Consider the following 27,114-nt stretch of genomic DNA (forward strand, 5'->3'; position numbering starts at 1 on the left):
GTCTGTATCATTTTGACCTTGTTCGACATTGTAATCATCCGTTGAAATGGAAAGTTATCAATGCTGTAATAATGTGTGTGAAAAGTAGTACCTTTTGACTTAAACTCAATGAGCAATATGTAAATATCCAGCAACCTGAAACTACTGCAGTAAACTATGTAAAACTGACTGATAAGCCTGCAGTGAACTATGTAAAACTGACTGATAAGCCTCAAGTTCTAAAATTTGTTTTGTTGTATTTATTTTATTTATTTTATTTATTTTTTGAGACAGAAACTTGCTCTGTTGCCCAGACTGGAGTGCAGTGGCATGATCTCTGATCACTGCAACCTCGCCTCCCAGGTTTAAGCGATTCTCCTGCCACAACCTCCCCAGTAGCTTGGACTACAGGCGCGCACCACCACACCAGTTGAGCCGGGATTTCACCATATTGGGCAGGCTGGTCTCAAACTCCTGGCCTCAAGTAATCTACCCACCTCAGCTTCCCAAAGTGCTGGGATTACAGGTGTGAGCCACCACACCCGGCCTAAAATTTGTTTTAAATATTTTTCTGAAAACACTTGATATTAAGCTTTAAAAAAAAAATTTATCAGCTGGGTGCAGTGGCTCACTCCTGTAATCCCAGTACTTTGGGAGGCTGAGGAGGGCGGATCACCTGAGTTCAAGACCAGCCTGGTCAACATGGTGAAACCCCATCTCTACTAAAAATACAAAAATTAGCCGGATATGGTGGCGCACGCCTGTATTCCCAGCTACTCGGGAGGCTGAGGCAAGAGAATCACTTGAACCCAGGAGGCCTTGGAGGCTGCAGTGAGCCAAGATCATGCCACTGCACTCTAGCCTGGTGACAAAGTGAGATGCTGTCTCAAGGAAAAAAAAAATTATCTACTAGATTACTCTTTGGGTTTCTTTTATGTAATGATTTTTGTTTTTAAATCAAATAATAGTAACTTGATCTTTTGATCAGAATTTGTTAATCTTTTATTTCTATATGTTTATATAGAAGCAAGCATTTTTGTTTCTAATTAGACAAAAAAATGTGTTGTTAAGAATTGTTTTAATCTGTTGAGCAGTCCACATTGGAGGATAAAGTTATAATCCTAAAAAGTGTTGTTTAAGGCATTAGTTTATTTGTAACAACCAAAGTAATATCTCTGTTTAAACTACTTGTTAGGCAGGCTATGGTGGCTCACACCTATAATCCCAGCACTTTGGGAGGCCAAGATGGGAGGATCACTTGAGCCCAGGAGTTTGAGACCAGCCTGGGCAACATAGTGAGACTCCTGTCTCTACGAAAAATAAAAAGTAAAATTACCTGAGTGTGGTGGTGTGTGCCTGTAGTCCCAGCTACTTGGTAGACTGAGGCAGGAGGATTGCTTGATTCCAGGAGTTCAAGGCTACAGTGTGCTATAATGGGACCACTGCATTCCAGCCTAGGTGACAAAGCAAGACCCTCTCTCAAAAAATGAATGAATAAACAAGCAAAGAAACTACTTGTTACACTCATGCCTTCTCCAGTCTGTATTATTTGCCAGGTATTTGGGAAACAAATTTGAATGAGGTGTCGACCCCACCCTTAAAGTTGTCTCAGCATATCTAGAGGGATAGAAAAATAAGTAGATACTTAGCATATGACTTCATAAATCGCATGTGTTTATATTTATCATGTTATGACAGCATTAGAGAAGGGATACTAAGTTAACTTTGCCTGGGTTACTAAGTATTAGCTATAAAAGTCCTAAGATACTATTCTTCTCTAGAGAGTTTAAGCACTAGGGAAGGCAGGATGTATTATTGAAAGAAAACATACATAAAGGCAAGAAGGTGGGAATGTGTATAGTGTTCTCAGGAAGCCATAAGAAGATACGTTTGGCTGGGAGAGGGGATTTGTGGAGGGAAAGAAATTTGGATCATACGGTTAACCTTTAGTGATAGTCTTATTATTTACCGGATATTGGTATGCGCAAAGTTTCTTTTTCTTTTTCTTTTTTTTTTTTTTTTTGAGACAGAGTCTTGCTCTTGTTGCCCAGGCTGGAGTGCAGTGGCACGATCTCAGCTCACTGCAACCTCGCCATCATGGGTTCGAGCAATTTTCCTGCCTCAGCCTCCTGAGTGCTGGGATTATAGGCGCCCGCCACCATGCCTGGCTAATTTTTATATTTTTAGTAGAGACGAAGTTTTGCCGTGTTGGCCAAGCTAATCTCGAACTCCTGACCTTGTGATCTGCTTGCCTCAGCCTCCCAAAGTGCTGGGATTACAGACGTGGGCCACCGCGCCCAGCCTCACAAAGTTTCTTAGGAAAATTAAGGTATAGATCAGAGAAGAGAGAGAATGGAGACACTGACGACTCTTCCACATTTTCATAGCCAGACACCAGGAAGATCAAGATTGTTTATAGGCTGGAGGCGGCTCACACCTGTAATCCCATTCCTTTGGGAGGCCAAGGCAGGAGTATCACTTGAGCCCGGGAGTTCAAGACCATCTTGGGCAACATGGTGAGACCTTGGCTCTAAATAAAAAACAGCCGGTTTTGGTGGTGCACACCTGTAGTCCCAGCACTTTGGGAGGCCAGGGTCGGGGGATCACTTAAGTCCAGAAGTTTGAGACCACAGTGAGCTATGATGATGCCAGTGCATTCCAGTCTGAGTGACAGAGACCCTGTCTCAAAAATAAATAAATAAATAAATAAATACATAAATAAATAAATGACAAAAGACTGTTTATTGACCCTTTTTTTTGTTGTTGGTTTCACACTTTTGTTCATTAAGTTTCTGAGTTAATAAACTAGCTTCTTTTGTTGTTCTACTCATTAGTGTTTAAGTTAGCTCAATTTCTCATCACTGGTATATAAGCTAAAATTTATTTCTGTTTTGCTTTGGAAAATCATTTGTTGTAGGTAGTATACTTCCTTGGTGTGGGATGACATTAATTGGTGACATTTATTAATTTCATTCGAAGTGAAACTGGTAATAGAGAAGTATGAGGGATTTTTTTTTATAAGTGCTACTTTGTGAGAAAAGATTATAAACAGGGTCTTGATATAGTTAAAATGCAGCTTTAATTGTTTTCTTTTTTTATGTTTTTTTAAACAAGGTCTTATTTTTAATAGTTCTTTTTTTGGTTTGTTTGTTTGTTGTTTTTTTAAGATGTAGTCCTAGGAAATCTTGCTTATGTGTTTCTCACACCCCTCCTACTCATATCACCACCACGTCATAAGTTAACTAGTTTATTCTCAAATTATTCATCATCAAGGACCAATTTTTTTCCTCTAGTCCATTGTGGACTCAAAATGACCCAGCAATGTCAGATTTCTATGAAAGTACCTAAATGTTCTTGCTTTCATGCTTATCACAGACCAGTCTGTGGACATTTGAACAGCAATAGTTTAGATGATTTTTCAGCTTTACTTGAAAAAAGGGTGAGAGCATGCCAAATTTTATCTTTAAAGGAGAAACTATATGAGATGATCTTGTCCCTTTTTAAAAAAAATTCAGAACAGAAAATAACTCCATCTTCCTAGTAAATAGTTAACTATTACGATGCTTCATCAGCATTGCAAAAACATGCTGTCATCTCCAAATCACTACTGGTCCTTTCTCAAAAGTAACCACCGTCCTGATTTCTGTCAATTTGGGTCACTTTGCCTATTTTTAAAATTTTAAATTAGATTATAGTACATATGGAGTAAGTACTTTTTCTCTGAAATGCTTGGAACCAGAAGTGTTTTAGAGTTTGGATTTTTTCAGATTTTGAAATATTTGCATTATTTGGGTTGAGCATCCCAAATTAAGAAAGTTCAAAATCCAGAATGTTCCAATGAACATTTCCTTTGAGCATCATGTTGGCACTCAAAAATTTTCTGATTTTGGGCATTTCATGTTTTCTGATTTGGAATGATCAGCCTGTATTCATTAAAGTACACATAAGTATACAGCTTGTTGGATTTTCACAAACAGAACAGTACTATGAACTATCAACCAGATTAAGGAGCAAAATATTGCTGGGTGCGGTGGCTCATGCCTGTAATCCCAGTACTTTGGGAGGCCAAGGCGGGCAAATCACGAGATCAGGAGATCAAGACCATCCTGGCTAACATGGTGAAACCCCATCTCTACTAAAAATAGAAAAAATTAGCTGGGTGTGGTGGCGGATGCTTGTAGTCTCAGCTACTCCAGAGGCTGAGGCAGGAGAATGGTGTGAACCCGGCAGGTGGAGCTTGCAGTGAGCCGAGATCGTGCCGCTGCACTCCAGCCTGGGCGACAGAGTGAGACTCCATTTCAAAAAAAAAAGCAAAATATTGCCCTAGTGTCTCTCCCTTCTGGTCACACCCATTACCCCAAAATAACCACTCTAACAACTTCCAATAGCATAAGCAAGACATGTCTGGAACAGAATAATGTCCAGATAAATTTTTAAACTTATATAATCAAGTCGTACTTAAATAATTTTTTGCTATTACATTATTTGCATGTGTGTAAGAATCATTCACCTTCTGGTGCATAGAAATACATCAGATTCTTAAAACTATATAGAGTGGTTATTTTGGGGCAATGGGTGTGACCAGAAGGAAGCTCAGAAAAATCCATAGCATTAATGAACAAAATTGAACTGCACAAAATGCAGTAATATATTTAAAAAAAAAAAAGTCAGTAGAACTAAAATTGATCTATAGATTCAATGCAATCCTAACCAAAATCATAGCAGATTGATGGGAGAGGGGACATGTGGAAACTGACAAGCTGCTTCTAAAATTTGCATGAAGATGAGATCAGTCAGAAAAGCCAAGAAAATATTAAAGAACAAAATGGAAAGAGTTAAAACTATTAGATATCAGGATTAATCATAGAGCTAGGCAATTTTCTAAAGAAAAAAAAACATACTGGGTACATTAAGAAGTTGCATTCATCAAAACAACTTTAAGAGAGTGAAAAGGCAAGCCACAGAGAAGTTATTTGCAATAAATATATGCAACAAAGGAATATATGAAGAACTCCTACAAGTTACTAAGAAAAAGAGAAATTCATAGAAAAATGGGCAAAGACTAGAGCAAGCACTGCACAAAGATGATATCAAAATGGTTAATAATGAAAAGGAGTCAAATTCCATTAGCGACCACAGAAAGTCAACTTATAACCACATGCGATACTATTACACACCCACCAAAGTCCAAAATTAAAAAGACTGATGGTACCAGCCGTTAGTGATCATGTGAAATCATGTATAGGGAAACATGTCAGTGTATAGGGATTCCTATAAACTGGTGGTGAGAATTTAAACTAGTACTACTAGTACAGCTACTTTGGAAAACTGCTCGGCTCTCCATAGTATAGCTAATTCTACTCTGGAGTACATACCCAACAGAAAGGAGTACAAAAAGAAATTTTTTTTAAAAGTAGAATTAACTGTAATAATAAAAATAACCTAAATGTTCATCAGTGGTAGGATAAATGAATTTGGGTACTGGTGGATGTTTATGCAATGAAAATACTATGTACACACAGAGAGGAAACTGTCTTCATGTATATGCACGTGCATGTGCACATTTTAATGAAAGCTTTATTCTTTTATCTTTTACATTTAGATCTATAAACCATGTGGAATTTTTTTGTATTATGTGAGATGAGGATCATCATTTTATTCCTTTCACCCTGTAGGGATATTTTAATTACCTAGCACCCATTTTTGAAGACTTCTTTAGTTTATTTTAGTGTTCTCTATGTCATAAGTCAATTGACCATATAGTTATGGTTTGGTTTCTGGACTTCGCTTTGCTCTGTTGTGTTTTGTCTTTCCTTGTAACAGTACCACCCTGTTTTAATTACTTTAGCTTTATGATTAATCCTGATATCTAATAGTTTAATTCTTTCCATTTTGTTCTTTAATATTTTCTTGGCTTTTTTGACTGATCTCATCCTCGTGTAAATTTTAGAAGCAGCTTGTCAGTTTCCACATGTCCCCTCTCATCAACCTGCTATGATTTTGGTTAGGATTGCATTGAATCTATAGATCAATTTTAGTTCTATTGACTTTTTAAAAAATATATTACTGCATTTTTTGCAGTTCAATTTTGTTCGTTAATGCTATGGATTTTTCTGTCTTACAGGTCTTTGCACACTTCTTAATAGATTTATTCCTTGACATTTTTTATTCTGTTGTGAATAGCTTTATCTTTTTTTACTTTATAATTGTGTGTTTCTGATATATAGAAATACAGTTTTTATAAATTGACTCTGTCTTTGAAGTGTCTAGGATTTTACCTGATTTGTAAGTGAACAAATTAGCCTCTCAAGGATGTTAACAGAAGAAACAAGAATCCTGGGTCATAGAAAAAGTACTATATTACCTATGATAGAGTAAGCAATATGACTATCAGCATACTTTTTGTGTCACCTTTCCCTTACCCCAAGACTCAGGTGATGAGATACAGGCCCAGATGTATCCTATTCGTGCAGTGGGTTTACATCTCAGCCAAGAAACATTACTTTGAGGGATTCACTGCTTTTAGCAGAAGCAAGCATATTTTGCCTGGGAAAAGACATTGCTTCATCTCATGGTTGCTCTGCAGCTGCAAACATAACCCTGAAAGATGGCTCAGGTAAACAGTGTTTCTGGGACTTAAAACACTGCTGGCATTGCTCGCATGTACACATGACTGCACTCGGGGCCTGTGGTGGATTGCCTCTCTGAACATTGACACGGGATGTAACAACATTGCAAAATTAAATTTTTTTTTTTTTTTTTTTGAGATGGAGTCTTGCTCTGTGGCCCAGGCTGGAGTGCAGTGGCCGGATCTCAGCTCACTGCAAGCTCCGCCTCCCGGGTTCAGGCCATTCTCCTTCCTCAGCCTCCCGAGTAGCTGCGATTACAGGCGCCCGCCACCTCGCCCAGCTAGTTTTTTTGTATTTTTTAGTAGAGACGGGGTTTCGCCTTGTTAGCCAGGATGGTCTCGATCTCCTGACCTCGGGATCCGCCCGTCTCAGCCTCCGCAAAATTAATTTTAAAAATCTATTAGTTTATACATAGTTTTATTTGTTTATTTATTTATTTATTTATTTAAGACGGAGTCTCGCTCTGTCGCCCAGGCTGGAGTGCAGTGGCCGGATCTCAGCTCACTGCAAGCTCCGCCTCCTGGGTTTACGCCATTCTCCTGCCTCAGCCTCCCGAGTAGCTGGGACTACAGGCGCCCACCACCTCGCCCGGCTAGTTTTTTGTATTTTTGGTGGGGACGGGGTTTCACCGTGTTAGCCAGGATGGTCTCAATCTCCTGACCTCGTGATCCGCCCGTCTCGGCCTCCCAAAGTGCTGGGATTACAGGCTTGAGCCACCGCGCCCGGCCCCATAGTTTTATTTTTAACCAATAATAATAATAGCTTATATTCAATGAATGACAGTGTTAAGTTCACACCATCTGTATAGCTCTGGAAAATAGGCTAAATAAAAGCAAGTGTTATGCTTCAAATTGTGTCCCCTTCAAAAAGATATATTGAAATCATAACCTCTGGTACCCCAGAATGTGTCCTTATTGGGAAACAGAGTTGTTGTAGAGTTAGTAAGTTAAGATGAAGTCATACTGTAGTAGGGTGGGTCGTTAGTGCTCTAAGACTGGTGTCTTTATAAGATGGGTCATATGAAGACATGGAGACATGAAGAGAGTGCCGTGTGACGATGGAGACGAGGTTGAAATGATGCTACTATAAGCCAAGGAATGCCAAAAATTGCTGGATGTTACCAGAAACTAAGAGAAAGGGATGGAATAGCTTCTCTCACAGAAGGAACCATCCTTGCTGACACATCAGTTTTGGATTTTCAGCCTCCAGAACTGTGAAAGAATAAGTGTCTTGTTTTATGTCACCTAGGTTATGTACTTTTTAAAATGACAGGTCTGGGGAATTAATATAGGGAGTAAAGTTCATTCTTCATTATACTATGCATTCAATACGTTATATTCCCATGAAATCTTTTAAAATATTGTATAGTTATCATCTCTGCTGCCATAATCTTTCTGTTAGCATTTTAATCATCTTCCTGAAGTGAGACTTGCAGCCAGAGCTGAAGGAGGCTTATATATACAAGGGTTTGGTGCCACCTACTTTCTTGATTTTTTTTTTTAAGTTGGGAGACATGGTCTTACTCTGTCACCCAGGCTGGAGGTAGTGGCGTGATCACAACTCAAGTGCAGCCTCAACTTCCTAGGCTCAGGTGATCCTCCTGTCTCAGCCCCCCAAGTAGCTGGGACTACAGCACACCACCACACCTGGCTAACTTTTTATTTATTTATTTAGAGGTGGAGTTTCGCTCTTTCACCTAGGCTGGAGTGCAGTTGCGCAATCTCAGCTCACTCCTACCTCCACCTTCTGGTATCAAGCGATTTTCCTGCCTCAGCCTCCCGAGTAGCTGGGATTACAGGCATGAGCCACCATGCCCGGCTAATTTTTGTATTTTTAGTAGAGTCAGGGTTTCACCATTTTGGCCAGGCTGGTCTTGAACTCCTGACCTCGTGATCTGCCTGCCTCAGCCCCACAAAGTTCTGGGATTACAGTTGTGAGCCACCGCGCCCGGCCATGTTTATTTTTTTATATAGGCAAGATTTTGCCACATTGCCCAGGCTGGTCTTGAACTGAAGTGATCCCGCCCACCTTGACCTCCCAAAGCGCTGGGATTACAGGCATGAGCCACTGTGTCCAGTCTGGAAGGCAGTTTATAATACTGAATACCTCCTGTCAGTAAGGAGAAACTAAAATAAGCAAACTACTCTAAAAATTAGAAAAAAAAGAATAATAAAGTAAACCAATAGGTAGCTGAAGAAAATAATGTATAATAAAAATAAATAATGAAAATTACTAAATTAGAAGAGAAAAATGGTAGAAAAGGTTGGTTTTAAAATGAATCAATATAATAGACAAGCTTTGTTAACGTACTTTTTTTTTAAAGGAAAAAACCATGAGTATATAAATTCAGGTTGAAATTTCAAAACAAAATTAAAAAACCATCAGACTTTTTCACAGTACTTCAAAATGTAGATGAAATGGTATACTTTTCTAGGAAAATACACTGCACAAAAATTGAACCCAGTAGAGATAGAAAGTGTAAATACATTTCTGTAGAAGTAGACCTGTATTAGAACTCCCCTTCAAAAGAACACTATACCCACATGTTCTTCAGGGGAATTCAGTCATATGCTTATTTTTAAATTTTTATTTATTTATTTTGAGATGGAGTCTCATTCTGTCCCACAGGCTGGAGTGCAGTGGTGTGATCTTGGCTCACTGCAGTCTCCGCCTCCTGGGTTCAAGCGATTCTCCTGCCTCAGCCTCCCGAGTGGCTGGGATTACAGGTGTGTACCACCATGCCCAGTTATAATTCAACCATATGTTTAAAGATAATAATCTTAATATTTTAAACACTGTTCCAGAGCTAGAATAAAAAACATCTAGATTATTATTTAAAACAAATTTTCCAAAGATGTTATTTTATGAATACTGAGCATTATCTTATGAATATTGAGGCAGAATCATAATAAAAGTTTACTGTATAGTATCCAACTATACATTTAAATGATAATATCATAAATAGGTTTTTGGATTGTGAGTATGATCACTACTATGAATTCTATTATTATTAATTACATTAACAAAGCTAATGTGAAAAATAAGTTATTTCTATGCTTGCTGAAAAGGTCTTTGAATAAATTTTATGCTCAATAAAATTGAGAATTAGTGAATTCCTCTTTAACGTTTTAACTTAGTTAAGAAACCAGTGTCTTAAGGGGGAAACACTAGTGGCTTCTGTTTTAGCCAGAACGAGTCAAGAACAAGATGTCCACTATCTCCATTCTTACTTAACATTATGTAGAGGTGTTTTTTGTTTTTTGTTTTTTCCGAGATGGAGTCTTCCTCTGTTGCCCAGGCTAAAGAGCAGTGGTGCAGTCTCGGCTCGCTGCAACCTTCACCTCCCAGGTTTAAGCAATTCTTCTGCCTCAGCCTCCTGAGTAGTTGAAATTACAGGTGTATGCCACCACGACCAGCTAATTTTTTGTATTTTTAGTAGAGACAGGGCTTCACCATGTTGGCCAGGCTGGTCTCGAACTCCTGACCTCAGATGATCCACCCGTCTCCGCCTCCTAAAGTGCTGGGATTGCAGGCTTGAGCCACCACGCCTGGCCTAGAGTTGTTTATGTCAACACAGGTAAGCAAGAGAAAGCAGTTTGAGTAACCGACGACAAGAATCAGAAAGGATTAGGTAAAACTATTTCTTTTTTTCAGATGATATAATTTTGTGTCTGACAAACACAAAAGAATCAGTGGAGATAAATACTGATTACAAAGAGAACTGGTGGCCCATGCTTGTAGTTCCAGCACTTTGGGAGGGTGGGGCAGGAGGATCACTTGAGGCCAGGAGTTTGAGACCAACCTGGACAAACAGCAAGACCCTGTCTCTACAAAAAATGAAAAAAAATTAAAAAAAAAAAAGACTGGGCGCGGTGGCTCACACCTGTTATCCCAGCACTTTGGGAGGCCGAGGAGGGCAGATCATGAAGTCAGGAGTTCAAGAACAGCCTGGCCAATATGGTGAAACCCCATCTCTACCAAAAATAAAAAAATTAGCTGGGCGTGGTGGCACGTGCCTGTGGTCCCAGCTGTTTGGGAGGCTGAAGCAGAAGAATCGCTTGAATCTAAGAGGCAGAGGCTGCGTGAGTGCCACTGCACTCCAGCCTAGGCGACATAGCAATGACTCTGTCTCAAAAAAAAAAAAACCAGGCGTGTACCTGTAGTACTACTTAGGAGACGGGGATACCTTGAGCCCAGGAATTCAAGGCTGGGTGACAGAGTGAGTCTGTCTTAAAAAAAGAGAATTTGGGATTGTAAATAAATAGAAGTAAATAAAATTAATATGTAGCAATCAGCCACTATGTGTGTAAATAATAATGAAGAAAGAATATATTTGCGCTAACAACGTCAACAACAAAAAAAATCCGAGCATCTCTTTTTTTTTTTTTCTTTTTGAGACAGAGTTTTGCTCTTGTTGCCCAGGCTGGAGTGCAGTGGCACCATCACGGCTTACTGCAACCTCTGCCTCCTGGGTTCAAGCGATTCTCCTCCCTCAGCTTCCCAAGTAGCTGGGATTACAGGCATGCACCACCACACCCAGTTAATTTTGTGTTTTTAGTAGAGAAGGGGTTTCACCATGTTGGCTAGGCTGGTCTTAAACTCCTGACCTCAGGTGTTCCACCTGCCTCGGCCTCCCAAAGTGTTGGGATTACAGGCGTGAGCCACCGTGCCTGGCCAAGCATTACTTTTTTAAGACATGTGCAAAAAGATGTTGAAACAACTCAATACCCAAAAAGATGAAATTGCATTCATTTCTCTCCAGGATAAATTCCAAAGAAATTAAAGTTATAATAAATGTAAAATATGAAACCAAGTACTACAGGAAAGCATGGGTGAATTTGTTTTTTGTTTTTTTTTTTTTGAAATGGAGTGTAGTGGCACAATCTCGGCTCACTGCAAGCTCCTCCTCCCGGGTTCACGCCATTCTCCTGCCTCAGCCTCCCGAGTAGCTGGGACAGGCGCCCACCACCTCGCCTGGCTGTTTTGTATTTTTGGTGGGGACGGGGTTTCACTGTGTTAGCCAGGATGATCTAGATCTCCTGACTTCGTGATCCACCCGCCTCAGCCTCCCAAGGTGCTGGGATTACAGGCATGAGCCACCATGCCCGGCCAAACATGGGTGAATTTCTTTTAGAACCTGAGAATGAAGAAATTTTTTTCTCTGATGCTTCTTGAAGCGTATGTGTTTATCTTTTAGTCTAGCAAACTCACTTCTAAGAATCAACCTTAGAGATAAACTGTCAGAAATACAAAATGGCAGATATTAAGATCAATGATTCTCAAACTCGAGCTTGTATCAGAATCACCTAGAGAAAGTATGGTGCAGATTCCTGGGCCTCACTTCAGAGTATCTGATTCAGTAATCTGGGCTTGCACCAATAATTTTCATTTCTAGTACATTTTTAGGTAGTAATGATGTTGTTCTGGGTACCATATTTTAGAACCACTGGTTAAGACGTCATGAAAACAAAAGACCAGAAACAACCCAAAAAATACCCATCAACAAAATCTGGTGGAAGAAATCACGGTTGTTATACTCAATGGAATTCTATGCAACTATTAAAAGGAATGCAGAAGAGTTCCGTGTTCTGTTCTAGGATATCCTCCAGGATACACTGAGTTTTTTCACTCAAATCAAAGTGGCTCCAGCCTGGGCAACAGAGTAAGACCCTGTCTTTAAAAAAAAAAAAATTGAAACACTGGACAGTGGTATATGATCTTTTGTTTAAAGAAATAAGTAAAATCATTAAAACGGGCCAGGCATTTTGGCTTACACCTGTAATCCCAGCAGTTTGGGAGGCCGATTCGCGCGGATCACCTGAGATCAGGAGTTCCAGACCAGCCTGGCCAACATGGTGAAACCCTGTCTCTACTAAAAATACAAAAATTAGCTGGGCGTGGTGGTGGGCACCTGTAATCCCAGCTACTTAGGAGGCTGAGGCATGAGAATTGCTTGAACTTGGGAGGCAGAGATTGCAGCGAGCTAAGATTGTGCCATTGCACTCCAGCCTGGGCAACAAGAACGAAACTGTCTTAAAAAGGAAAAAAAACAAAAGTATTAAAACATGTATACTGTATTTTAACAAAATGAAAAATATGAATAAAAATGAAAGGACGAACAAAGACCTATTAAAATGATTTTCTGTAGAGTAGTATAGTTAAGGAAGAGAGCTAGACTTGTATGAAAGTAATATGATTTGTAACGTTACGTAATTTAAAATTTTTAATGTACTTCCTAGAAATAAGAAATAAAGCAAACAAGTATGTCAAATTTGTGGTGTAATGATAGATAAGTTATTGTGGGATGTAGCTTAGGTATGGGAGACAAGACATAAACCTTTTTTTCCCCCTCTTCACAGGTGTTGAAGGAGACAAATCTTAAACTTCATTCAGTAGTCTTAATTTCAATAATTATATTGTATGGTTTCTTTGAAACTATATCTATAATACTAAGCAAATTAATAATTGTAGTAGTATTAGGAACCAGGATTGTTAGGTGGGAAGAAACAGGATAAAAATACAAAATCAGCCTGGGCATGGTGGCTCATGCCTGTAATCCCAGCACTTTGGGAGGCTGAAGTGGGTGGATTACTTGAGGTCTGGAGTTCAAGACCAGCCGGGTCAACATGGCGAAACCCTGTCTCTACTAAAAATACAAAAAAATTAGCTGGGTATGGTGGCAGGTGCCTGTAATTCCAGCTACTTGGGAGGCTGAGACAGGAGAATCGCTTGAACCCAGGAGGCAGAGGTTGCAGTGAGCCGAGATTGCACCACTGCACTCCAGCCTGAGCAGCAGAAGGAGACTCCATCTCAAAAAAAAAAAAAAAAAAAAAAAAAACCAAATCAGAAAAGTTAAGTTAAAGCTCTGTAATCTTCAGTTCAAATTTGGTATCCAAGCATGAATTTCATTTTCTCTTTCTAAATGATGACTTCTTGTTCTAGCCACTGAAAAGTTTAGAACTAGTGGTAACCTGTTGACAGTGAGCACTCCTAGTGTGGTGTGCACACCATAGTCTTTTAATGCCATTTCCAATTTAAAGATGTCAGAGTTTGTTGAAGAAGTAGTTGATCCAGGTCTGGGCCAAAAGTTATGCAAGATTTGCCTGGGACAACTTTCTGTGACAGGTATTAAAAAAGCTGTCAAATATGGGTGGAGCCATATCCCCAAGACAGTTTACAACTTGAAGGAGGTCCCACTAGGTCAAAATGTTTCAATTTGGGTGCTAAATATATATTTTTAAAACATTACATGTAGTTTGGTGTATAGTATCCTATCTTTGATAATTGCATTTGATTTAAATATTTCACATATGTAAACATCTATGAGAACTTGTTGATTTTAGGTGTTGTATGAGTTTTCTGAAGTTGCAGGTTATCACAAAGTGGGCAGCTTAAGCAAACAAATTTATTCTCTCAGTTCTGAATGCCAGAAGTCTGAAAGCAAGGTGTTGGCATGTCTGCATTCCCTACAGAGGCTTTGCGGGAGAATCTGCTCCTTGCTTTCTCTAGGCTTTTTCTTATTGACTTCCTTGCCTTATGAACACATTACTCCAGTCTCTGCCTGTGTCTTCCCTTATGCATCTCTTATGAAGAGGCTTGTCATTGGCTTTAGGATCCATTTGGTGGATAATCCAGGATGATCTTCTTGTCTGAAGATCCTTAACTCAGTTACACCTGCCAGGGCTCTTTTCCCAAATAAAGTAACATTCACAGATTCTGGAGCTTAGAATGTAGACATATCTTTTTGGTGGCCACCATTATCAGCCAGCTATAGGTTACCTATTCATTACTCTGAAAATGAAGTTCAAATCTTGGCTCTGCTCCTTACTGGCTATATATCTTTTGGCAAACTAATTGAATTTCTTGATATGTAAAACTTAGATAATACCATCGTAATATGCAGATGAATATGTATCTTTGAAATTTATTTTTGTATATAAATATATAGCCTTGAAACTTTTTGTATTTTTATTTGCATAGAAAAATATCATAAGGATGCCAATCAAACTGTCTTTCTTAGTTATTTCTAGAAGTATAATTTGAGGAGTTTAGGTAGGGGTAGAAAGAAAACTACCCTAAGAGAGAGAGTAATTATGAGAGTTCAATGAACTCCTGTTAAAATGAACCTAGTACAGTGTTAAGCATATAGGAGATACTTGTCTGCTGTTACTAATAATAAAATTATATGTCTTCGAAGATAGCATAGTCACTAAAAGGAATTGTAAGAGATAAGTTTCTCAACAGAGATAAGTTTAAATCTTTAAGTGTTTTTATTTTTTTGTTTTTTTATTTTTAAAAACGATAGGGTCTCATACTGTCACCCTCTAGGCTGGATTGCAGCGTCCCAAGTAGCTGGGAATACAAGTTTATGCCACCATGCCCAGCTAATTAAAAAATTTTTTTTTCTAGAGACAGGGTCTCACTATGTTGCCTAGGCTGATGTTGAACTCCTGGCCTCAAGTGATCCTCCCACCTCCGCCATGCAAAATGCTGGGATTATAGGTGTGAGCCACTGTGCCAGGCCTGTATTTAAGTCTTATTTGCTGATTGTAATACTGAATCTTTAATATTTTAAAAGTTAGAACAAGCTTGGACAACATAGCAAGACCCCATCTCTTAAAAAAAAAAACTTCAAAAAAAATTACCTGGATGTGATAACATATACCTGTGGTCCCAGCTACTCAGGAGGTAAAGGTAGGAGATTACTCGAGCCTGCAAGGTCAAGGCTGCAGTGGGCTGCAATCATGTCCCTGCACTCCAGCCTGGGCAAGAGTGAGACCCTGTCTCAAAAATAACATAAAATAATAAAAAAAGTTAGAGTACTGTTTAAGTTTCATAGACCAGTACTTAGCATTAAGTCAACTCTGGGAAATGTTTATACTGGTGGGTCCTGTAATTTTCATGATTTATTTTGGTTGGCTTAGTTAAATGCTGTGGTTTAATTTGTTAAAAAAAGGTGTTTGGCTTAAGGGTAAACATCCTAAGCAGTTTGTCCTGGTAATTGCAGATAGCTTTATTGTCACTTTTCTGGGCTGCAAAGTAGAATTCTTATATTTTCTAGTGGAGTTATTTTGGCTTTTTATTTTCTGTTTGTAATCAGGCAGTATTTGGGGTAGGCGAGGAAATATATAGTCTTGAGATTTCTGCAAGACGTTATTAAGAAAATATTAATAGGCTGGGCGCGGTGGCTCAAGCCTGTAATCCAGCACTTTGGGAGGCCGAGACGGGTGGATCACGAGGTCAGGAGATCGAGACCATCCTGGCTAACACGGTGAAACCCCGTCTCTACTAAAAATACAAAAAAAAACTAGCCGGGCGAGGTGGCGGGCGCCTGTAGTCCCAGCTACTCGGGAGGCTGAGGCAGGAGAATGGCGTGAACCCAGGAGGCGGAGCTTGCAGTGAGCTGAGATCCGGCCACTGCACTTCAGCCTGGGCGACAGAGCGAGACTCCGTCTCAAAAAAAAAAAAAAATTAATAGTTTTAACTTTTACTTTTGTTTCTTTAAAAACATTGGCCAAGTAAAAAAGACAGACAATTCCTGGTGGAATTGTAAAAATAGTGCATCCATTTTGAAAAACAGCTTGGCAGTTCCTCAAGTTAAACAGAGAGTTATTGTAAGACCCAGCAATTCCACTCCTAGGAATGAACCCGAGAGACTAAAAGCACATATTTAAAACATCTGCACACAAATGTTCTTCATAACATTGTTCATAATAGCCAAAAAGTAGAAACAATCCAGATGTTCATCAGCTGATGAATAGACAAAACGTGACATAGGCATGCAATGGAATATTATTCTACGATAAAGAATAAAGTATCCATACACATTGAAACATGGATGCGCCTTCAAAAGTAAGCACGTCGTTGAAAAAGTCATTCATAAACGAGCACTAATATATGATTTCATTATATGAAATATCCCTAAGAGGCAAATTTATAAAGACAGAAAGTAGATTACTGGTTACCTAGGACCACGAACATAGATGGGGTAAAAGATGAGTAACAGTTAACATGTATGGTGTTTTTTGAGGGGTGATGATTGTACAACTTGGTGAATATACTGAAAGCCATTGAATTTTATGTTTTTTCCCCCAACATTTTCAGAATAAATTTAATTTTGTTAGCTTACCAGGGAAAATACAATCACTAGTCACACAACAAATTGATTCTGAATGGATTGCAAAACCAAAGTTTAAACCTAAATCCTGATGCTTTTAAAAGAAAACAGAAAATAACATCTTTGTGGTCTTAAGATAGAGAATGATTCCTTAAATAAAACAAGATATTTAATATACTGGGGAAATAACAAATGAGATTATTTAAATATATTTTAAGTATTTCTCAGAAAGAGGAGAAAGAGACCGAGAGAGCATGTATTAGTTTGTTTTCACACTGCTATAAATACCTGAGACTGGGTAATTTATAAAGGAAAAAGGTTTAACTGACTCACAGTTCCACATGGCCGGGGAGGCCTAAGGAAACTTAACAATCATGGCAGAAGGCGAAGGGGAAGCAGCGAACTTCACACGGTGGCAGGAGAGAGAAGTGAGAAAGAGCAGGGAAAATTGCCTTTAAAAAACCGTCAGATCTCATGAGAACAACCTGCGGGAAGCTGCCCCCATGATCCAATCAGCTTCCTACTTCAACACGTGGGGGATTACAGGTCCCTCTGCTGACACGTGGGGATTACAATTCAAGATGAGATTTGGGGCCCAGCGAAGTGGCTCGTGCCTGTAATCCCAGCACTTTGGGAGGCTGAGGTGGGTGGATCACCTGAAGTCAAGAGTTTGAGACCAGCCTGGCCAACATGGTGAAACCTTGTCTCTACTGAAAATACAAAAATTAGCTGGGCATGGTGGCAGGCACCTGTAATCCCAGCTACTTGGGAGGCTGAGGCAGGAGAATCGCTTGAACCTGGCAAGCAGAGGTTGCAGTGAGCTGAGATCATGCCATTGCACTCCAGTCTGGGTGACAAGAGCAAAACTCCGTCTCAAAAAGCAAAAAAAAAAGATGAGATTTGGGTGGGGACACAGAGCCAAACCATATCAGAAGACTAAAAAAGGACGTCTATCTAGCATATATAAAGAACTACCATAAGTCAACAAGAAAAAGACAGCTATTAATAAAACCACGGGAAGATAAACAAAATAACAGTCTTCAAAATAGAGGTTATTCAGTGACTAAAAAAGTGTTAACACGTGTTCAACTTTCTTAGCTATCTGAGAAAAGCCTGATATAAACACAGCAACCAGGAGATTGAAATGAAAATGACAGAAAATACCAAGTGTTGGCAAGGATGTAGAAAAGTCATACACTGCTGGTGGCTTCAAAATTTTGTACAAGCATTTTGAAAAACTGTCAGTGTGACCTAAAACTGAAGAGATGTAAAACATAAAACACAAGTCCACTACTACCTATATACCCCAAAATTTTTATGTCACCAATGCATTTTCTAGAATTTATATACTAGTACTATTCCTAATATTCCCAGATGAAAAACACTTGCATGTACATAAGCAGTGGAATAATTGTGTGATATTTTCACAACAGAATTCAATGCTAATAAATGATTCGCAACATGGAAAACTACATATAAATTCAAAACAGCCCACAGAATGTAAAAAGACATATACAAAAGAGTTTCTGCTGCACAATATTTATATGAAGTGTAAAAGAGGTAAAAGTAACCTCTGCTGTTAGATGTCAGTGTAGTGCTCATCCTTGAGGATAGTGACCGGCTGGGATCACAAAAAGATAGCTGTGGGCTTAAAATATCCTTTTTAAAAAAATTTAAATATAAAAAAAACCTCATTGTGCTACCCACTTGTGATCTGTGTGCATATGTTTAAATATTTTATTTTATTTTTTTACTTTTATTTTAGGTTCGGGGTACATGTGCAGGTTTTTTATACAGGTAAATTATATGTCATGGGGGCTTGGTGTACAGAATACTTTGTCACCCAGGAAATAAGCATAGTACCTGATAGGTAATTTTTTGATCCTCACCCTCCTCCCACCTCCACCCTCAAGTAGGCTTCAAATTTTATACTTTAGGCAATATGTATAGTATATGAATTTTTTATATATATATATATATATATATATATATATTTTTTCCTTTTGTGATGGAGTCTCACCCTGTTGCCCAGGCTAGAGTACAGTGGCGTGATCTCAGCTCACTGCAATCTCCGCCTCCCGGGTTCAAGTGATTCTCCTGCCTCAGCCTCCTGAGTAGCTGGGACTACAGGTGTGTGCCACCACACCCAGCTAATTTTTGTATTTTAGTAGAGTAGGGGTTTCACCATGTTGGCCAGGCTGGTCTTAAACTCCTGACCTCAAGTGTTCCACCTGCCTCAGCCTCCCAAAGTTCTAGGATTACAGGTGTGAGCCACCATGCCCAACTGCTTGGTATATAAATTTTAGCTTAATAAAGCTATTTTAAAAAAATTGGTCAGTATCAAAGTATACTAAGGCTATGATTTTTTTTTTTTAAAGACAGAGTCTCGCTCTGTCACCTGGGCTGGAGTGCAGTGGCGCGATCTCGGCTCACTGCAAGCTCTGCCTCCCAGGTTCATGCCAGAGTAGCTGGGACTACAAGCACCTGCCATCATGCCCGGCTAATTTTTTTGTATTTTTAGTAGAGACAGGGTTTCACCATGTTAGCCAGGATGCTCTCGATCTCCTGACCTCGTGATCCGCCAGCCTCATCCTCCCAAAGTGTTGGGATTACAGGTGTGAGCCACCGCGCCCGGCCGAGGCTATGATTTCTTTTTGCAGCTGAACTGTCTTGAATTATTCAACTCCATTTTTAAACATCAAGCTTTTTGTACATCAGCTGTTTTCCATATATAAATTATATACTTTTTCATAAAGGTTGGGATACAGAACTAAACTAAGTATGACGATAAATCAGCATCTTTTTTTTTTTTTTTTTTTTTTGAGATGGGCTCTCGCTCTGTGACCCAGGCTGGAGTGCAATGGTGTGGTCTCGGCTCACTGCCACCTCCGCCTCCAGGGTTCAAGGGATTTTCCTGCCTCAGCCTTTCGAGTGCCTGGGATTACAGGCATGTTGCCACCACACTCGGCTAATTTTTGTATTTTTAGTAGAGACGGAGTTTTACCATATTGGTCGGGCTGGTCTTGAACTCCTGACCTCAGTTGATCCTCCTGCCTCAGCCTCCCAAAGTACTGGAATTACAGGCGTTAGCCACCACGCCCGGCCAAGTCATAATCTTAATTGTTTGCTGCTGTCTTCTTTAAATGCATCTACTGTGCATTCCTTTCTTAGGACGCCTAAGTAAATTGAAATACCATAGTCCAAAACTTGGATACACAAATGAAATATGCTTCTACATTTTTATGACTGGTAGCTAGCCTACCTATCAGTATGTATGTAATTTTTTTTTTTTTTTTTTTTTTTTGAGACGGAGTTTTGCTCTTGTTGCCCAGGCTGCAGTGCAATGGCACGATCTCCTCACCACAACTTCCACCTCCCAGGTTCAAGCGATTCTTCTCCCTCAGCCTCCTGAGTAGCTGGGATTACAGGCATATGCCACCACACCTGGCTAATTTTGTATTTTTAGTAGAGATGGGGTTTCTCCATGTTGGTCAGGCTGTTCTTAAACTCCAACCTCAGGTCATCTGCCCGCTTTGGCCTCCCAAAGTGCTGGGATTGCAGGCGTGAGCCACCGCGCACCGCCTTGTATGTACTTTTATGACATCTTAAAGCTTATTGCCCTTACTATGGGATATCATTTTGCTATTTGGGCCTTTTCAGTCCAACTATTATGAATAGAGGAAGACTTTAGTAAACATGCATTCTTCAAGAGTCATCACTAGCAGTAGTGATTATAATTTCTTGTTGTGTGTTTTTTTTAAATAAGGGTACTAAATCAGCAATTTCTGTATCATAAACACTACTCACATATTGTTTAATTTTATAGAACATAAATATCTACTTGCTGTTTAAGAGGTACAGATTCTTAAAGAAAGAACTCTCATTCACATAAGACCCACTCAGGTCTGGCTGAGCTCTGCCAGACTATATAAAACAGCTAGTGATGAAGTAGAGAGTGTTACATCCTATGCAAATTCAAATTGCTTCCATTAGAGAAATCTTAACATGCCCTCTCACATTGGTAAACCTGTAACTATTGATTTAAAGGATGAAGGAATGTAAGGATTAAAACTAGGGTAGAGTTTTGAGGTCGAATGGCCTTAATGTCTTTATTTTAAACTGCCAGCCCAAGGCCCTTCCACTATATCATGTTGTCATTAGATTTACTGTGAGACCATAGATACTGTCTAAAAGGCCCTAGAATCTTTTCTAAGTTTTATCTGATTTGATGAGTCATTCTTCAGTCAATTCTATTGAAAAATTAATAAATGGAAAGTAAGGAATACTAACACTCATACCTTCCCAATCCTATCATCCTTCACTAGAACTTTCTGAGGAAAAAAACTGAAAAGAGAGGCTGTTTGCAGTAAAACTCCAAAAAGTACATCGTTCCCAAAAGTGTTTGGTCATAGTTCTTACTCCAGGTAGCAGCATATGATTGGGGAAGGAATGGTGCTTGATATCTCTGTTAACAAAAATCTTTTATTGTCACTTTTTTTTTTCCTAGTATCATCGTCCTCCCCACAGTCAGGCTGCCCATCACCCACCATTCCAGCAGGTAAAGTCATTTCTCCATCACAGAAGCACAGCAAGAAGGCACTAAAGCAGGTAAGCATTGCTAGTCTGTGTTTATCAAGTAGAATTTCCTATATTAAAAACGCACACCTCGGCAGTCTTTGGATATTTTTTGAAAATTTTTTACATTGGGCCCTTGTCAGTGGAACTTTCATGCAGTAGCCCAATGTGGTTTTAGTAATTTATGCACCTCTTTGTAACACATGTTACAAGTTTTTGGTAGATACTCTTTTTTTTTTGAGATGGAGTCTTGCTCTGTTGCTAGGCTGGAGTACAGTGGCACGATCTCGGCTCACTGCAACCTCTGCTTCCCGGGTTCAAGCAATTCTCCTGCCTCAGCCTCCCAAGTAGCTGGGACTGCAGGCGCCTGCCACCACGCCCAGCTAGTTTTTGTGTTTTTAGTAGAGACAAGGTTTCACCATGTTGGCCAGGATGGTCTCGATCTCTTGACCTTGTGATCTACCAACCTTGGCCTCCCAAGGTCCTGGGATTACAGGCGTGTGCCACCGCACCTGGCCGGTAGATACTCTTTTTATCACATTTTTGAAGTGTCTAATTTGTTCATAGTTTGCTCAGAATCTTTCGTTTGTTTGTACCTGTGTTTTTAAATCATGAATAGGTGTTGAATTTTTCAGGTTTGTTTTCTTTGGGATTTATTGAGATGATCACATAGATTTTTCTCTTTTAATCTACTAACACAGAATTGCACAGCTAGACTTTCTTTTTTTCTCTTTTCTTTTTTTGAGGCGGAGTTTCTCTTGTTGCCCACTGCAGCCTCCACCTCAGCCTCCCGAGTAGCTGGGATTACTTACAGGTGCTGATCACACTGCCTGGCTAATTTTTGTGTTTTTAGTAGAGACGGGGTTTCACCATGTTGGTCAGGCTGATCTTGAACTCCTGACCTCAAATGATTCACCTGCCTCAACCTCCCAAAGTGCTGGGATTACAGGTGTAAGCCACCACACCTGGCCTGGATTTTTTAACATTATACTATACTTAACTTTGTTGGGTACAGTGACTCATGCCTGTAATCCTAGCACTTTGGGAGGCCAAGGCAGGCGGATCACCTGAGGTCAGGGGTTCAGAGACCTCCTGTAATCCCAGCTACTTTGGAGGATGAGATGAGAGAATCATTTGAACCCAGGGTGTGGAGGTTACAATGAGCCAAGATCGTGCCACTGCACTCCAGCTTGGGCAATAGAGCAAGACCCCGTCTCAAAAAAAAAATTAAATAATAAATAAATAAAAAAAAAAAATGGGCCGGGCATGGTGGCTCAAGCCCGTAATCCCAGCACTTTGGGAGGCCGAGACGAGTGGATCATGAGGTCAGGAGATCAAGACCATCCTGGCTACCACGGTGAAACCCCATCTCTACTAAAAAATACAAAAAACTAGCTGGGCGTGGTGTTGGGTGCCTGTAGTCCCAGCTACTCGGGAGGCTGAGGCAGGAGAATGACGTAAACCCAGGAGGCAGAGCTCGCAGTGAGCTGAGATCCGGCCACTGCACTCCAACCTGGGTGACAGAGCGAGACTCCGTCTCAATAAATAAATAAATAAATAAATAAATAAATGTACACGATCACAGCAGAAATAGTTCTCAAAAAACAAACAAATAAATAAATAAATAAATGTGCACGATCACAACAGAAATAGTTGCAATCAAGTGGTTCTATTAAATTTTACATTAATCTGAAATTACATGGGTCCTGTGAGGAGCAAGGAATGAATACTGGTGACTGCATCTGCAGCAAGTCTGTGAACATCTTCTGATCTAATTGCAAAGAGTGAGAGAATAAGCCATATCAATGGTCAGTCAATACAGCCATTTTATGTACTTTGTGCTTCTGCCTAACCTATTATAAATGTAGGTGAGCCTAAGCGAGACATAGAGCTCTCTCAGTTGTTTTTCTGCGTTGACAACTTAGAGTGAGGAGATGATTTGTTGCCATTGTGCCTATAGCATAGCCAGAGATAAGTGTGAAATGTTAAGCAGGAGGAAACTATATTGGGAAAAGAGAATAGGAATCCAGAAGTAGCCAGTTGTTCCAGACTTTTCCACATGATGGTGTTAAGATCTTGAAACTGGCAACCTAGCAAAGTCAAACTTCAGGTTTTTTCCCTGAAATTACTTTTCTTGGTTTCTTTATCTTTTTTTTTTTTAAAAAAACCTTAAGTTAAAAGTTGCCTTCATAATGTTTTTGTGATTAAAATTTAGGCATTTCTTGTTTTTTTCTGTTGATTTTAAATAGTATTATCAAGTATATTCTATAAATTAAGAACCTCATAGAAATCAAAATATTCTGAAGTAGACAGAAGGAACCACACTGTTGTTAGAACCAGTATTGTCTAGTCTTCCCCCTCTGTTTATTGCATTGCTGTAAATTGCTGAAATTTGATAATTGGGACGGATCTCATTGTTGTCACCCAAGACAACTGATGTAGTTATTTACAAACTTTTATAAATATATAGTACCTCTGAAGCCTGCATAAACTAAATATTTACATTTCTACATAGGTTTGATGCAGACAGGGCTCTTTTATAAGGCTTAGAATTTCATTTCTAGAAATGATGGAAAACATACAGTCTCTGCTTACAAGACTGGGAAGTTTTTGGCTTACCTAATGATTTTTAAGTTCCAAAAAATGCTAATGACTATTTTTCACATTTATATAAAGGAATGATACTGGCAAAAACTATCCAAACTCTAAGAATCATTTAGGCTTTGTGTTTAGTTGTCTTAATTTAAACTGATAAGAACAGATACTACATTTGATCTTAGCCAAAAGGCGAAGAAGCGAAAGTTGGCTTAATTTAGGATTTTGTTTGCTTTGATAGATTTCAAAGAAATGGAACAATCAGCATGCTTCTTGCCATTTGAAAAAGAAGTAATTTACTTTATATTATTACTAAAAAACTGATTTGTTTTGTTTCTTATAGTCTGTTTTATCTTTATAGGCTCTAAAGCAGCAACAGCAGAAGAAGCAGCAGCAGCAGTGCAAGCCAAGCATATCCATCTCCTCCAACCAGCATCTCTCTCTCAAGACTGTCAAAGCAGCCAGTGACTCTGTACCTGCCAAACCTGGTAAGCAGTTTGGGCAGTTTTTCAATGGAAGTTTCTTTTCCCAGTATTTTTGTGTTGGTTTGCCTAATTTGTTTATGACATCATTTATTTTTAAATTACATTTACTTACACAATCCTTGTACTGCCAGAACATCAATATAAATCTTTCAAGGATAAATGGGAGAAGTTGTATGCAAAATAATCATGCAGTTATTAAAAAATAACTCAGAGCCCAGGAGTTCAAGACCAGCCTGGGCAAAATAGTGAGACCCTGTCTCAACAACAACAAACAAAATTAGCCGGATGTAGTGGTGCACACCTGTAGCCCCAGCTACTCAGGAAGCTAAGGTGGGAGGATTGGTTGAGCCTGGGAGGTCAAGACTGCCATTAGCCCTGATCTCACCACCGCACTGCAGCCTGGATGACAGAGCAAGACCCTGTTTCCGAAAAAACGTTAGCACTGGGATTTGCATGTAAGAAGGAAATAAATGACTGACTTTCAAGATGGTCTAATCTAATAAATGTTTGGAAACCTCTAATCAACAACCTTAAAATCTGATGTTTCCAAGAGGTGCAAACTAAACTCTTAGCCAGTTTTCTGTAAGAATAACAGGTTTTCCTAAGAATACATACAACCTTTGAGTTTATTTTGGACATGTCTGTAAGGCCTTTGGATCTTTTGTTGTGGTTGCGTGTTTGTTTCTACTCTAAACTTTCTACATACAGACTCTGTATTGTATTACATAATTCAGTTTGATACCATAAGCTGATTCTATGGGCCTGCCAGACTCAATCTGAATCTTACAGAACTGCATTTTTATGAGAAAGGAAATTTACCACTAGAAGCAAATAGTATGCTGGGAGGAAAAACAGTTTTATTTTACTCTTTGACTTTAATTCTCAACAAAACACATTAGGGAGGGTCACATTGCCTCATACGTAACTTCATTTAGTGAATGTTGAATGATTGATTAATTGATTCTGTCTATAATCTCAGTGCTACCAGTCTTTACGTATTTTTTTCTCCTAGCAACATGGGAGGGAAAGCAATCTGATGGACAGTCAAACAGCCCTCAGAACTCAAACTCCAGCTTTTCTTCTTCAGTTAAAGTGGAAAATACTTTGCTAGGCTTGGGGAAGAAGTCATTCCAGAGATCTGAGAGACTCCATACCAGTAAGTTTGCTTACAAAGACTTCAGTTTTCATTACCATGATTTATCAGCTGCGTGTTTAAAATTCATCAGCTACCTGACTTAGGTACTTACAACTTAGATTTGAGTTACATAACAAAGATTAGACATAACTTTTGTTGTTGCTAACATAATTACTGTTACGAAATGAAAAGTAACAGGAACAGAATTGGTTTCGTATGTCTTTCTTCTGTTATCCCCTGTTTACCTTTGAGCTCTTGACTGTATTCATGTTGTTCCTGTCTTCCTCTTAACAAGCTGTATTTGAGAGAAAGATCTATTATCAGTCATTTTGTGGTTTATTTCCCTTTCTGCCAATAGTTTGCTTTGTCCAGCATTATTCATTTTTTATTTCTGTGTAAAGAAAGAAAGAAGGGCTTATAACTAAATATATATGACAGACTGATTTCTTCTCTCTATTCCTTTTGAAATCCCATTGAAATGGTAATATGGAAATACAAAAGATCAAATCCATACAGACAAAGAAAACAAGGAGACCACAGCTGGGCAAGAGACGTCAGCAAATTTTGAGAGATGAAAACTGGATAGAATTTTTCACTGAGCTGAAGAGCAGTTGCCAGGGATAAACCAGCCACATAAGGCTGCAGAACACCAGGAAGGCTCAAGAATTGGGGATATGACGTATTACAGAAGAGAAGGGGGAAATTTTGTTTGAAAGTTAGTAAGAAGCAGTTTGATGTCTTACCCCAGCAGGAGACAGGAGGTTTATTTTGAGGTGAAATTTGAACCAGAAAAACTCCAAATTCAGGGATATCAAACATAGCTGGGGGCAGATGAGGAGGCACTGTACTGAAATCTGGAAAATCAAGTAAAATGTAAATATTGAATAGGGATTCTCCTCCTTCGCTTTCAAAATGCTAACAAGACATATTTCTAACACCACTACTTCCTTCTTCCTCTCATCATGGTCCAGCTTGAGATTGGTGGATTGGTACCTAAAGACATTGAATAGTCTTAGAAAAAAACCTGCAGGCAAATATATAGATTCCCAGCTAAGCAGAGATCATCTTGATAATGTTTCATTAAGTTGAAGAAATTTCTTAGAAAAATCTGTCAAAGTGAAAAAGAGGTTCAGTAGGAGAGAAAAAGTAAGAAACTTGGAACAACAATCTAGTTTGTACAATGTCTCACATAGTAGGACTATCAGAAAGGAAGAACAGAATGTGATAAAAATAATATAAGAACATTATTTAGAGTAAAAAGCCACAGAATTCCAGATTAAAAGTGTGTAATAGGGATTAAGAAACATGAGTGAAAAGAAACCTATGCCAAGGCACGTTTTTAAAAAAATCCTTGAAACATATAGGGTCATGAAAAGGTAACAAAAAGCCTCCAGAAAGAAGAAAAATACTTCACATAGAAAGATTCAAGAATTGGGAGTACAGACATCCTTAGCAGCAACATGGAAGCTAAAAGTATAGCAGTGCTGACACATTCTGAGGGAAATTTATTCTGTATTCATTTACATATTCCAGACTGATCTAAAGTATTAAGTGTGAGAACAGAAGTAACAATATTTCAGACAAATGCTTTGTAAAAAA

The 27,114-nt window shown here is 39.0% G+C and overlaps 1 protein-coding gene and 1 pseudogene across 4 annotated transcripts in view; one reads left to right on the plus strand and one right to left on the minus strand.

Moving 5' to 3' along the window:
• Nucleotides 1-27,114, plus strand: part of ASXL2 (ASXL transcriptional regulator 2) — a 155,154-nt gene that overhangs the window by 95,708 nt on the left and 32,332 nt on the right. For all 4 annotated transcript variants that reach the window (XM_045369653.3, XM_074012182.1, XM_065527300.2 and 1 more), the window contains 3 exons: nucleotides 21,233-21,333; nucleotides 24,257-24,383; nucleotides 25,393-25,536. In XM_045369653.3, coding sequence (XP_045225588.2) covers nucleotides 21,233-21,333; nucleotides 24,257-24,383; nucleotides 25,393-25,536 — 372 coding nt within the window. The remainder of the gene's footprint in view (nucleotides 1-21,232; nucleotides 21,334-24,256; nucleotides 24,384-25,392; nucleotides 25,537-27,114) is intronic.
• On the minus strand, nucleotides 23,974-24,100 carry LOC123568548 (U2 spliceosomal RNA; annotated as a pseudogene).

Source organism: Macaca fascicularis, chromosome 13 (genome assembly GCF_037993035.2).
Source record: "Macaca fascicularis isolate 582-1 chromosome 13, T2T-MFA8v1.1".
NCBI classification, from domain to species: Eukaryota; Metazoa; Chordata; class Mammalia; order Primates; family Cercopithecidae; genus Macaca; species Macaca fascicularis.